Genomic DNA, 14,504 nt, shown 5'->3' on the forward strand with positions numbered 1-14,504 from the left:
GTATTATAATAACACAGATACATAGATCAATGAAATAATTGTAATCAGAAATAAAACCACATGTATGTCCATGTGTATGGACACAATTTATGACTAAGGGGCCAAGATCATACAATGGAGAAAGAAATGCCTCTTCCATAAATGGTGCTGGCAAAGCTGGACATTCAAATGCATATGTATGAATCTACACTATTATTTTATATCATATACTAAAATTAATTCAAAATGCATTACAGACTTGAATATAAGATTTGAAACCATAAAACACATAAAAGAAAACATAGATCATAAACTCTAACATCAGCTTTAGTAATGTGTCTGTTTTTGTTTCCAATGGTAAGTGAAATGAGACTTTAAACATTGGACTACATCAAACTAAAAGTTTCTGTACTGTGAAATAAAACATCTCCAAGACAAGGGAGTATATTAAATAGGAGAAAATGTTTGCAAACCATACAGTAGACAAGGGGCTAGTATCCAAAATAGTAAATAAGTCAGTAACAAGAACATACAACCTGATTAAAAAATGGGTGAAGGATCTAAGTAGGATTTCACCAAAGGAGGCATATATACATGGTCAAAAGAGATATGGAAAGATGTTCTATATTCACTTACTAGAGAAAGACAAACTAAAACCACAGTGAGATTTCACATTATACTTGTTAGAATGGTTATTATGAAAAAATAAATCAAGAAGTAGTAAGTGTTGACAAAAATGTGGAGAAAAAGGAACCCTCCTGCATTATTGGTGTGGAAAACAGTATGGAGTTTCCTGAAAATAGAACTATTAGCAATTTCACTTTTGGGTATTTATTCCAAATAATATGGAAATATTAATTTTAAGAGATTTGTGCCCTCTTTTCACTGCACAGTATTACACTACCCATAATATTGAAACAACCCAAATGTCTGAATAAAAATGTGTTACATATACACAATGGAAAACCAACAGTCAACAAAACAAAAAAGATGGAAGTCTTGTCATTTGCTACAATATGGAGGAACATTGAAAGGATTAAGCTAAGTGAAATCATTTTTTTAAAGCAAACACTTTTGAGTTTTTTTTTTAAGATTTATTTATGCATACAGAACTGGGGTACAGGCCAGAGGTGCAGGGGTGGTGAAAGGATTCACCAGAGACAAAGTGGGGAGTAGAACAGGCAAATCAATGAAGCACACTGCTGAGGGGAGCAGTGGACGGTTCAGAAGAGGTCTGTGGCACCATGTGGATCACCTCCGGGGCAGGGATCGAACTCATTCTGAAGTGGCTTTAGCTTCTTAGTGCTGTAGTTTAACCCACTAGGACACCAGGGAGGACCTGCTAAGTGAGATAATTTAAAATGTTCCATTTGGACACTGATGTTAAAAACTTGACATAGGGACCTAATGGGAAAGGTTTGAAAGAATAGAATATACTAAGCAATGTAAAATGAAATTCTGCTATTCTTAGTTCACTTGAATCTTTTTTTCTATACATATAAACAGTGAATTATTCCTTTAGCCCTTTCTGCAGCATACTTACTGATATATGTGATTGTGATTTCTTTTGCTCTTTCACATTTTCTGAGAGGAATGTTGAGATGGAGACTGAGAGAAGAATGTGATGGATTAGATTGCAGATCACAAATGATGGTGACACTTTATCAAATGTATCTTTATATGCTTCTGCAGTTGACTTTGAAAAACCAGAATTTTAGCTTGAAGTAGAAGAAATCATTATGATGTGGAAATTTATTATTTTTGAGATTAGACAGGTCTGTATTCAAGTGCTGCTCTTGTCATTTTTTTTGCATTTATAGCTTTGGGCAAAAACACTTCTGAAGACATTACATGATTTTGTTTTAAGAGTTAAATGACAGAATGTGGGATGTTCTAGTTGTTTTTGCTATATAACTACTCCAACGCTTAGCATAAAACAGTCCCCATTTTACTATGGTTATAGACTCTGACTAAAGAAGTCATACTGGGCAGAGTAGTGATGATACTTTATCTACTTGGTCAACTGGAAATGGCTGGTGGGTGAAACTCAGTGTTGTAGGTCCATATTTTTTCCTTAGATGTCTAATGACTAAAGGGATGGTCTCAGAACTGTTACTTGGAACCCATATGTATGATCACTCCACATGACTTGACCTTTGTAAGCTTATTAGCTGGGTTCTAAAAAAAGCTTTTTGGGAATATGTGTTCCAGTAGAGTCAGGTGTTTCAGAAGTTAAAGCTTTATAAATACTGTATTTTGTTGGTCAGCATTCTAGATCTTTTTCTTTTCCCTAACCCCCAGTTTGAGAGGTAGCAATGCTTAATGTGAGGAAAGGCAGCTAAGTAAAAATTGCTGGTAGTGGCAGTCTGCTTTCCTTATCTTTTCAGCTTCCTGCTTCCTTTACTATATTGAGGGAGAAGACTTCACTAAACTTCCTTTTATGATTTGTTAGGAAAATGACGGTCTTGATGAGTTTCTTAACTGCAGAACTATTGACTTTTTGGGCCAGATAATGAAGTTGTTGTGTTGAAGGATAGGGCACAAGGTGTGAGCAAGACCTGTACATTGTATGATATTTGTCAGAATCAGTGGCCTCTACCTAATAGATGCTAGTAGTATTTTTCTCCCTCTTCCCATAATTGTAACAATCAAAAATGTTTGCAGACATTGACAGATATTCCCTGGTGAACGGAATCACTCCAGTTGAGAAGGCAGTGCTGTACATTAGTATTTCTCAAAGTGTGGGCCATGTAGCACCCACATCAATATCACTTGTAAAACTTGTTAAAATTCACAATGGAATTTCTGGAGTTTGGGTCCAGAAAACTATGGCTTTTCACAAAAAGTTCTTAAATTATTTCTGTGTACACAAATGAGAAACAGATCATCCTAAAACTATGTGACTGACAGATATAAAGTAAAATTGATTTCTGATTTCAGGTCAGCTTATGGCACATATTGGTGTTAACAATACTGTGCGTGTGTCTGTACATTTTGCATTATTCTGGGTTCCATGGAAAATGAAAATAGTGTGTCCATTTTATGGAATGTTTATATAATAGCCTTCCGCACATCCCATATGTGGATTTGCTTCCTCCTGTTTAAGTCATGTAATAAATATTTAGAATTTTTTTTTTTAATAAGCAGATTTAAAAAAATTTATTTATGCATTCAGAACTGGGCTATAGGCCAAAGGTGCAGGGCGTGAGAAGATTCACCAGAGACAGAGTGGGAAGCAGAACAGGCCGGCTGAGGAAGTACACTGCTGAGGGGAGAAGCGGGCAGGTCAGGAGAGGTCTGTCACGCCATGTGGGTCACCTCCGGGGCGGGGATCGAATTCATGCTGAAGTGGCTTTAGCTTCTTAGTGCTGTGCTTTAACCCGCTGCACCACCAGGGCCCTATTTAGGAATAATTTTAACCGAAGAGGTAAAGGGTTTTATACTGAAAATTAATTATAAAAAAATTGAGGAAAAGATGAATGGAAAGATTTTGTATTCAAGGATTTGGAAAATTCCAGTGGCATGTTTCACAGGAATAGAGAAAACAATGCTAAAATTCTTAAAGATTCAAAAGATTTAAAATTTGTCAAGAACAAAGTTGAAGTATCACACATCCTGATTTTAAACTATACTACAAAGCTGTACTATTTGAAACAGTGTAATAACTGGCATAAAAACAGACATAGAGTTCAGAAATAAATCCATGCATTTCTGGTCAACTATCAACAATATTTGACAAGAGATCCGTGAGTATTCAGTGAGGCAAAATAAAAAATGGGATTGTATCAAATTAAAAAGCTTATTATATGTAGCACATGAAACAACAGAACAAGGAGCTAGTCAAAGGAATGGAAGAAAGTATTTTTCAAGCCATACTTCAGAGAATGGGTTAATATACAAAATATTAAGGAGCTCAATAACAAAACTAATCCAGTTAGAAATGGTCAGTAGAGTTGGAGTGTTTTCAGAGACACACAAATGGCTACCAGGCACTTGAAAAGATGCCCAGTATCGCTAATCATCAGGGAAATGCTAATTAAAGCCATAATAATATCACTTTACACCAGTTAGAAAGGCTGATAAAAGGCAGGAAGAGATACAGGTAGTGACTGTGGAGAAAAGTGAACCTTCATACACTGTTGGTGGGATTGTATATTGGTACGATCACTGTGAAAAAACAGTATAGACATTTCTCAAAAATTTTGCAAAAGAGCAACCATATGATCCCAAAATCCCAATTTTGGGTATATATAGTGAGTCCTCATTTAAGATCATTGATGAATTGCTGCAACTTTAGGTTGGAAACTGCAACTTTAAGCAAAATAATACAGTTTTACTACATTGATACAGTTAATTTCGTATTGCATATTTCTGGTCACAAATCCCACCAAATTTCTAAATAGAGACCCAAAAACACTTTCTGTGTGAAATCAGCATTTGTATTCATTTGTTTGTTTTCCAACCCACTTAGTGCAGTTCAGTGCCAAAGATGCCTGGAGCCTGTCCTGGCACCTCCAGCTGCACGGTGGGCACAAATGCTAGACAGGATGGCCTTTTGTAGAAGGGCATACTCACAAACACTCGGACAGGGATAATTGAGACATCTTAGGGATGTGGGAGTACCTAGAGAAAACATGGAGACATGGAAACATACCAACTCCACATTGTGGGAATCCATTTTCCTCCCCGATCAGTGTTTCAATGAAACAACATTGAATGAAGCACCATTATTCTGGAAATGTCTGTATTTGACAGAAGTGAAATTATTCTCTCAAAGTAATTATCTTCACCCCTCTGCTCATTGCAGCAGTATACTCAGTAGCCAATACATGGAAACAACCAATTGTCCATTGAACATTGAAGAAGATAATGGTACACACACACACACACACACACACAGAGTGATATTTGGGATGTATCTGTCTCTGACGCTCTGTCTCTCTGTCTGTCTGTCTGTCTGTCTCTCTCTCTATATATATATTCCACACAGTAGGATTTTTCAAATAGAATTCTTCACTTTGCAATAATGGATAGATCTTGGGGGCATTATGCTCATGTAATTGGAGAAACACAAATAACTATGATCTCACCTATGTGGAATCTAAAAATAATTTCATACTCATAGTAACAGAATAGAATGGTGGTTACCAGGAGTTTCCAAGTGTGGGAAAGTAGGTTACTTTTCACATGTGCCCTGGGCTTCCTCTGAAATTGGTGACTGGACTTCAAAATTACATATATGTTCTTAGACAAAGTCAGACAAAAGCTTTTTATCTTATAACCTAGTATCAACAGTGTGCCTTTTCTGCTTTACTAACTGAAGCAGCCACAAACATTTGCCCAGATTCATGGGATGGGGCAAATGGATTCCACCTCTTGTCGGAATGGAAAAATTCTAGAAAGATGTTGCTGCTCTTTTTGGAAAATGAAATCTGCCACAGTTTGTGATGGAGTAGAAGTGAAAAGAACTAGCTCTTCACAAATAGCTTTTGGAAGCACAACAAACAGTCTAAGATGGCATTCTGTTGGGCCGTTGATCAACATACTCCTGTACATTTGAGGGATACCTTATTAAGTTTTATATAGTAGACATAGTATGATGCAGTTAGTGGTTTAATTTGGATCTTACTCTGGACTTTAAAAGCCATCATGACTCTGCTAGTTTACCATGGTCGGTCATTTTAGCCTTTTCTTTCCCCATAGTTTATGTAAATATTTCTAAATTTAAGAGCGATTCCAAAATGCTAATAGATAGCCCTTTGCCTGAGTTTGTCCATTTTTGGTAGTCCTGCTGTTGACTCATAAGCTTGAGGATTTATGTGTTTTCCTGGGTATGTGATTGGTTTCTCCAAAGAGATTGCCAATCTCCTTCCTGGGCAATACACCTGGCTGCTAATGTTCCCATTGTTGGGGAAGACTGAGGGAAAGGGAATCTTGTGATACTGATTTGCCTGTATAATTTATACATGTAAAGTACTACTGAATAAAAGCTCATCTTCGATGCAAGGGAAATGCAAAGGTGTTTTATTCCTGCCTTTAAGGAGTTTACAATCTTATGAAGGAAAATTATATTACTTTAGTGATGTTATTTTGACATTAAAGATCTGTATTAATACTAATAGTAGTACTACTTTTAGAAGTTGTAGTATCTGGCACTTGTGTAGCCCTTTCAAATTGGTTTTCAGTTTCTAGTGCCTAAGCTAATATATGAGCTTTAGTAGTCCACAGTTCTTAGCAAAGTGCCTGGGGCATAATAAATATTTGATTAATTAATCTTGGAGGTATAATAAATTAGTATAATCCCTGTGTTCAGTACAGTAGGTTTTACATTTCCTAGCAATGTGATATTGAGGTTATAATCTCCATAGGTCTGTTTCTTCATCTTTAGAAATAAAGTTAATATCTTTTTATGTACTGTATGTAAAAATAGATTGAGAGCATGGGGAATGAGCTCTTAAAATGGTAAGATGATTCTAATTTTAAAGCCCCATGTAGATTAGTAGAAAATATTTCTGGTGTTTAAAATTATTAGTCATTTCAAGTTCTGAAGATTAAAAATAGCATGCCCTTAGGGGCAGTGCAATATCAGATGAACTGTTGATATTCTCTAATCTTCCTGTGACTTAAATTTACATGTGAAATTAATCTGATATATGAAGCAGAATATAAATTTCATTTAGCTCATTTTTGTTTACTGTAGTTTTATTTTCACAAGCTCATAAGAAAATTTTAGATTTTCTTTCCCTACCCAAGATTAACTTGTTGAGCCTTACATTACTATTTTCAAATTTTGCCATGGTTTTAAAAAAGATGCATAATATTAAAAAAATGATAACAGAAGTCCAATTAAGCATATTAATTTAGAATAAGAATTCAACAAAGTGTTGAAAAGGTGACAGCTAACACAAATTTCACAAAATTTGTAAATGTAGTATTTTCACTAATTGCCTGACACACCTCTCTACAAAAGAGCATTTGCTCAGTAAAGAAAAATAGCTCATATAGCCACAGTGTTTAAGAAACTCATTTTTAAATTATGATAAAACATAAATGATAAAATTTATTTCCATAACCATTTTCTGGTGTATAGCTCAGTAGTATTAAGTACATGCCATCCATCTCTACAATGTTTCTCTTTCAAAATTGAAATTGTACACATTAAAAAATTTCTGCTTCTCTCATTCAGCTATCCTTGGCAACCTCCATTCTACTTTTTGTCTATGAATTTGACTTCTCTAGCTACCCATTAAATGGAAACAAAGTATTTTCCACTTAGTAAAAACCTTTTTCACTTAATAAAACATCTAAAAAGCCTTTTCACTTAAACATTGACAGGGTTCATCTGCTTTGTAGCATGTCAGGATTTCTTTCCTCTTGAAGGTAAAGCAATAATGCACTGTATGGATGTACCACATTTTGTTTATCCATTCATCCCTTAATGCACATTTGGATTTCTTTCACTTAAAAAAAATTAGTTATATTCAGAAGGGCAGCTTTACTATAAAAAGAGAAGGGAGGTCAAAGACACTTGCATAGGCTAAAGCAGCAGAAAGAGCTGCCCTGAAAGGCAGGATTGTTGAGAAAGGCCTGCGCAGTCACAGGGGGCAGGCTTGGGAGGAGAGCTGCTTCTGCTGCTCTGCAAGGGGGAAGCTGGTGAGGAGAAGCACCTGCCTAGGCACAGGGAGGCTGAGCGCTGCTGCTGCTGCTGTTTCTACCTTTTGACTGTTGTCGGTAATTCTGCTATGAACTTGGGTGTATAAATATCTCTCTGAAACACAGTTTTCTATTCTTCTTGTATCTACCCAGAATTGGAATTGCTGGATCATATGATAATACTATTTTTAATTGTTTGAGGAACTACATTTTCTGTAGCAACTGCCCCATTTTACTAAAATACCAACTAGGCTTCCAGGATTTAATCATTCTTGCCAACACTTGTTGTTTTCTGTTTATGCTGATTTTTGATATTTGCCATCTAATAGATGTGAGGTCGTACTCTAGCATGAATTTAATGTGTAATTCTCTAAATATATAGTCTATTGAGCTTATTGGCTATTTGAACATTTCCTTGGAGAAAGGCCTACTCAAGTTCTTTGGCCATATTTTCAACTAGAAAATGTGTATGCTGAATATTAACCTCTATCAGATAAATGATTTTGCAGATATTTCCTCTCATTCTATAGATTGCCTTGTCATTCAAATGATTGTGTCCATTGATGCACAAAAGTTGTTTATTTTGATTTCCAGATCTGTATTTCCTGTTGCTTGATTTTTTGATGCTATATCCAAGGAATCATTGTCAAATCTTTGCCAGTCACAAAGATTTCCTCCAGTGTTTTTCGTTAACATTATTATGGATTTGGCTTTTTAATGCTCAGTTCTTTGATTCACTTTGAGTTCATTTATTTTTATAATGTAAGGCTAAAGTCTCGACTTTATTCTTTTGTATATCCAATCATTTCATCACCATTTGTTGAAAAGATTGTCCTTTTCCATGAAGTGGTCTGGACCCCATTATGGAGTATCATGTGAGCATATGTAAAAAAAGCTTATGACTGGGTTTTACATTCAGTTCCTTTGGTCTTTATGTAAATACCACATTGTTTTGCTTACTGTAAGTTTGTGATAAGTTTGAATTCATGAATTGTGACATCAGCTTTTTCTCTCAAGATTGTTTTGTCTACCTCAAAGTTCCTTGAGATTTCATATGAATTTTAGGATGGATTCTATTTTACTAATATACCACAGGTGACTAAATGTTTATCACATGTGAATAAGCCCATTTACTTATTTATAGGCACTTGTTTTGTTTCTAGCTTGTGCTGTAACATACATGTACAAATCTATGTGACCATTCATGTACAAATCTTTATATGGACATATGCATAGGAATAGATAACTCAAAGTGGGAATAAATTAAATTTTGGGTAAAAGTATCAGAGTGTTTTCCAAACTTGAAATAATTTACCTTCCAATTAGTAGTGAATAAGAGATGCATTTTATCTAGATTCCTGCCAACATTTGGTGACTTCACTATTTTTAACTTTTGCCATTTTGATAGGTATATATATATTTTAGTTTTAATTTACATTTTCCATATAGCTAGCGATGTTGAATATCTCTTTTTGGGTGTGGTTATCACCCCAATATATGCCTATCTGCATATATTCTTTGGTGACTAGCTCAAATCCTTTCTCCCATTTTGTTCAGTTGGATTGTTTAATTTCTGAATATTGAGTTCTTTATCTATTCTGAATACAAATCCCTTGTCAGATGTTTGCTCCCAGTCAACTGGAAAAAATGATAGCTTTTCTTCTTTCCCAGTCTGGATTCCTTTTATATCTTTCTATTACCTAACTGCTCTAGCTAGGACTTCCAATCCTATGTTAGAAAGTAGTGATGAGCATGGAAATTCTTGTATCAGATCTAGTGGAAAAATGTAATTTTTCAACAATGAAATGATGTTACCAGTAAATTTGTCATATGTTGCCTTTATGATAGGAGATAATCCTTTTATCCTCAGTTTTTTGAGGGCTTTTATAAATGGATATTGAATCTTACCAAATGCTTTCTTGGCATCTATTTATATGATCATATGATTTTTATCTTTCATTTTATTGATGTTGTGAATTATGTTGATTAGTTTTCAGATGTGACCCATCTTTGTGTTTCTGGAATAAATCCCACTTGGTCATGTTGGGTGATCCTTTTAATGTTTTTTTTTTTTTTAAATGCAATTTGCTAAGATTTGTTGAGGATTTTTGCGTTATGGAAACAGGCCTGAAATTTTGTATGTATGTGGTGGGGAGTGATGGGTATCTTTGTCTAGTTTTAGTATTCAGGTGATGTTGACCTCAGAAATGTGTTAATATTTTGGAAGAGTTTGGGAAGGGTAGGTGTGAGTTCCTCTTGAAGCATTTCTTTCTCCTTTCTGGCAAAACCACTATTTTGTATAGTGTTGCCTCATGTAGTCAGTTAATGATCTGCTTCCTCATTTTGTTTGTGCTTCCACCCATATTTCTGTGCTTTTTCACCTCTGAGGTCACTGACTTTACCTTCTGTTTGGTCTGTTTTACTTCTATAGCTTGCTCCAGAATTTACCTCCTCTGTTTATCTTTCTACATCTTGCATCTCTGTTATTTTCTTATTTAAAGCTTTGATTTCTGTCTTCTGTTTGCTAATTTTATTTCTCAGGACATTTCATTTCTGAGTGGGTGTGGGAGTCCTGCCCTTCTGAGCCTTGTCTTCCTTACCATCTTCCTGGCTCACTCTGGCGCCCTTGCCCTTATCTCACCAGGCTTAGATCTACATAATCAGCTCTGCCCTCTCCAGGTGTAAGTCCGACTGCAGTTTCTGCCCTCATAGATGCCTCTCCCTCACAGACCATTTTGTTGATTAGAGTTAAATTTCCACATCATCTTTTTCTGCTGTGGCTGATGAGTATTGGTTGTTGATACTCAGGGCTGTTCTGGTTTTGCCCTCAGTCACAGGATTCTCTGAGTTCAGTACATTTCTCAGCTTTTCTAGTTTATTCTTTGGGAACCTCCTCTGTGCTTCTACAAGCACCTCTCCCCCCCCCCCCAACAAACCATTATCTTTCTCTTTCCAAGACATTATGAAGCCCTAGCATAGTTTTCAACAAATAATTTTCTAGTAACAAAATTCTGCAGACATCAGGCAGAATTATGCTACATGAAATGAAAGTATATGTAGTAAGTGTGAATACACTTAGTATCTTGATAACTAAAAATACTATTTTATAGAGAAATTGTAAAAGCATTAAGTTTGGTAGTCTGTTTTCTATTTTTAGAATTAGATTGAATTTGAGGCTAGTTAACATAAAAGCATGTTTCTTCCAAATCTTAAATTTTAGTAAAGTTAAGTAACCTTCCCTCCTATTGCTCTCTTCCATAGTGTTGTTCAATACTTTCACTATGAGTAATATCTAACTTCCTGAGGTAGCACATTTGCCTCCCTTCTTTGTGTCTGCTTCTAAGTTTATTTGCTTTGAGTTAAAATATGGCTTCCTGAACAATTTGTATATAATTATCTCCATTGAACAATTAAAAATAAAAGTTCCTATTCCAGGCAATCTGTAATTTTAGCTTAGATGAGAATTGCATATTATCTGTATTTTATTATTGCAAATGTTTTTTTTTTTTTTTAAAGATTTATTTGTTCATACAGAACTGGGGTACAGGCCAGAAGCTCAGGGGTGGCGAGAGGCTTCACCAGAGACAGAGTGGGGAGCAGAACAGGCACATCCACGAAGTACACTGCTGAGGGGAGCAGCAGGCGGGCCAGGAGAGATCCGCCACGGCATGTGGTCACCACCGGGGCAGGCGGGAATCGAACTCATGGGGAAGTGGCTTTAGCTTCTCAGTGTTGTGCTTTAACTGGCTACGCCACCAGGGAGGGCCTATTGCAAATGTTTTAAAAATAAAATTTTGTTTACTGTTTTGCTTTACAGTAGCTATATATTTTGAGAGTACAGTATCACACCTCTGTATTTTTGCCTTACCATATATACCACTACATTTTTAGTGCCTTTCATAACTAGCAAATTTACCCCATACTTCCTGGTGGCTTAGTGTTTAAGTCTCAGTGCTGTCACTGCAATGGCCCACCTTGGTCTGAGTTCCGTTCCCAATCAGGGAGGTGACCCACATGGTGCAGTAGACCTTTCCTGTTTCATCTACTGTTCCCCTCAGCAGTGTATTTTAATAAATCTGTCCACTTTGCTCTCCATTCTGTCTCTGAAGAATCCTCTTCCCTTCCCCCAGCCTCTAGCCTGCACCCCATTCTTCTATGCAAAAAAAAATAAAAATCTTTCAAATTTACCCCTTTACCATTTTTCCCACCACACTATCCCTTTCCTTCTAGAAACCTTTGCTTCCCAGAGTCTAAAAGTTATTTTGTTGTATTTTGTTAGTTCCATTGCTTTGAATATTTATATTCCAGATTGAATTATAACAATCCAGTAATTGTCTTTTACTTTGACTTATTTTGCTTAGCATAATCACCTCAGCTTCCAAACATACTGTCACAGAAGGCAAGATTTTATCATTTTTAATAGCTGAGTGGTATTCCATTGAGTACAACACAATGTGTGTTTTTTTCCCTAATATATATTATCTTTACTAGTGGAGCCCCTTCTCTCATTTTTTTTTTCTCCTCATACTTTACATATGCCTTGTTCACCAGCTCCGTCATATGGATTTGCTTACCTGAAGTCAAGTAGTATACAGTTCTTACTCTGATATTTGAAAATTTATAGTTGCTTTTATCCCAAGTTGAAAATATAAAGTAACTTCACAAAAAAAGTAGCTTGGCCCTCCCTGGTGGCGCAGCGGGTTAAAGCACAGCACTGAGAATCTAAAGCCGCTTCCGCATGAGTTCGATTCCCGCCTGCCCCGGAGGTGACCCACATGGCGTGGCAGACCTCTCCTGACCCGCCCGCTGCTCCCCTCAGCAGTGTACTTCGTCGGTCTGCCTGTTCTTTTCCCCACTCTGTCTCTGGTGAAGCCTCTTACCACCCCTGAGCCTCTGGCTTGTACCCCAGTTCTGTATGCACAAATAAATAAATCTTTAAAAAAAAAAAAAGTAGCTTGACTTTTTTGTATCTTCTATTATCTCTTATTTTATAATTTTTTTTAATGTAGATATTGTGTGGACAGTAATGACCTCACGTTTCCGGTTGCCTGCTGGCAGAACCTACAATGTACGAGCATCTGAGTTGGCCCGAGATAGACAGCACACAGAGGTGGTTTGCAACATTCTTCTTCTGGATAACACTGTACAAGCTGTCAAAGTTAATGTAAGTATTTTATGTCTTTAAAAAACCCTCTGCAATTATAAATCTGAATTTAAATTTTATTTTAAGGTAAAAATTTGATTGTACTATATATAGTTTGTAAAGTATATTTTATGCAGAAAGTTCTTGAGTATAGGGTTTTTTTTTGTTTTAAATTTGTTTTTTATTTCATTGCTTTTTATTTTTACCAAAAGAACCACTTCCTTATTTCAGATGTAGGAAGTGAAGCTTGTCTTGTCATTAAGAACTGTTCTCAGACTCTTGTTCTTGTTTTGTGAAAATACAAATATTTCCAATAACTGTAACCTCATTCATTCCTTGTCCAGTTCTCACAGACTGTGTCCAGTCCCTGGAGACTGTTTCTATGGGTAGTTATTTTGTCCATTGTGTGATGTTTATTTTTTCATTCATTTTACCCGTGTGTGGTTTTTTGTTTGTTTGTTTGTTTTTAAAGATTTATTTATTTGTGCATACAGAACTGGGGTACAGGCCAGAGGTGTAGGGGTGGTGAGAGGATTCACCAGAGACAGAGTGGGGAGCAGAACAGGCAGATCATTGAAGTACTCTGGTGAGGGGAGCAGCGGGTGGGTGAAGAGAGGTTGCTGCACCATGTGGGTCACCTCCGGGGCAGGCGGGGATCAAACTCATGTGGAAGTGGCTTTAGCTTCTTAGTGCTGTGCTGTGCTGTGCTTTAACCCCCTGCGCCACTAGGGAGGGCCCAGGTCTGGGTTTTTAACTACCAAGTTAAAAGTTATGACTCAAACTGGATCTTTTAAAAGAATTGACAAATCAGCAGTGCATTATTAGTAGAGCAGATTAGTAACATATGGATGGTTTTTATAAAGCTGCTTAAGGGTACTTGAAAACAGTTTGCTCTCCTAAATAATTTATAGGTTTCTAGTGTAATTTACTGTAATGTCTGTGGGTCGAATTTTTGCTATACAGAGATAAATGACATCCCTGAGCTTGTCTGAGTCTTACCTGAAATATTTATTCAACAGATACTTCTTCATCCTATTTGTGTTTAGTTTATTTCATTAATATTATTTGCGAGTTATACCCTTGTGGTATGTTCATAGTAGTTGGTTCATTTTGCTGCTGGATAGCTCTCCCTTTTATGAACATGCTACAATTTACATGTCCGCTTATTTACCATCATATACTTGTTAAGTTTACTGTTGGTGTACACTTACATTGGTTACATTTGGGCTTTAACTAATAATGTTGTTCTGGATACTCTCAGACAGGTTTTGATTAATATTAGGGTATATTTCTCTTTTTTATTTAAAAAATTCTCAAGCCTACTGAAAGTGTAAAGCCTTAACTGGGATTTGAACACCTGTATGACATTTATGCATCCTTGGCTTGCTCCAATATAATGGCTGCGTACCTTTTTGATATGGCCTTGGAAGTCGCATAAACCCATTTCCATAATTTTGTCAGGACTCTCTAAACAGTATCACACTCAAAATTAAGCAAAGTTTCTAGAAACAAGGTTCTAGAAGATCATGTGTGGCTGGAGATATTGTGATGGTCTTTCTAGGAAAGCACAGTCTGCCGGTATGTTCCCCAGTTGGAAACATCCATCACCCATCTTATTTATTTATTTATTTTTTTAAAGATTATTTACTTATTCATACAGAACTGGGGTACAGGCCAGAGATGCGGAGGGTGAGAGTGGGGAGCAGAACAGGTAGATCATCAAAGTACA

The 14,504-nt window shown here is 36.2% G+C and overlaps 1 protein-coding gene across 1 annotated transcript in view; it reads left to right on the top strand.

Annotated features, from left to right (window-relative positions):
* Window positions 1–14,504, top strand: part of PTPN4 (protein tyrosine phosphatase, non-receptor type 4 (megakaryocyte)) — a 154,624-nt gene that overhangs the window by 18,603 nt on the left and 121,517 nt on the right. Inside the window, exon 2 of the mRNA XM_004674719.2 lies at window positions 12,642–12,796. Within this exon, the coding sequence (XP_004674776.1) occupies window positions 12,659–12,796 (138 nt within the window). The 5' untranslated portion in view covers window positions 12,642–12,658. The remainder of the gene's footprint in view (window positions 1–12,641; window positions 12,797–14,504) is intronic.

Source organism: Condylura cristata, unplaced genomic scaffold (assembly GCF_000260355.1).
Source record: "Condylura cristata isolate star-nosed mole 26May11 unplaced genomic scaffold, ConCri1.0 scaffold00002, whole genome shotgun sequence".
In the NCBI taxonomy this organism is placed as follows: domain Eukaryota; kingdom Metazoa; phylum Chordata; class Mammalia; order Eulipotyphla; family Talpidae; genus Condylura; species Condylura cristata.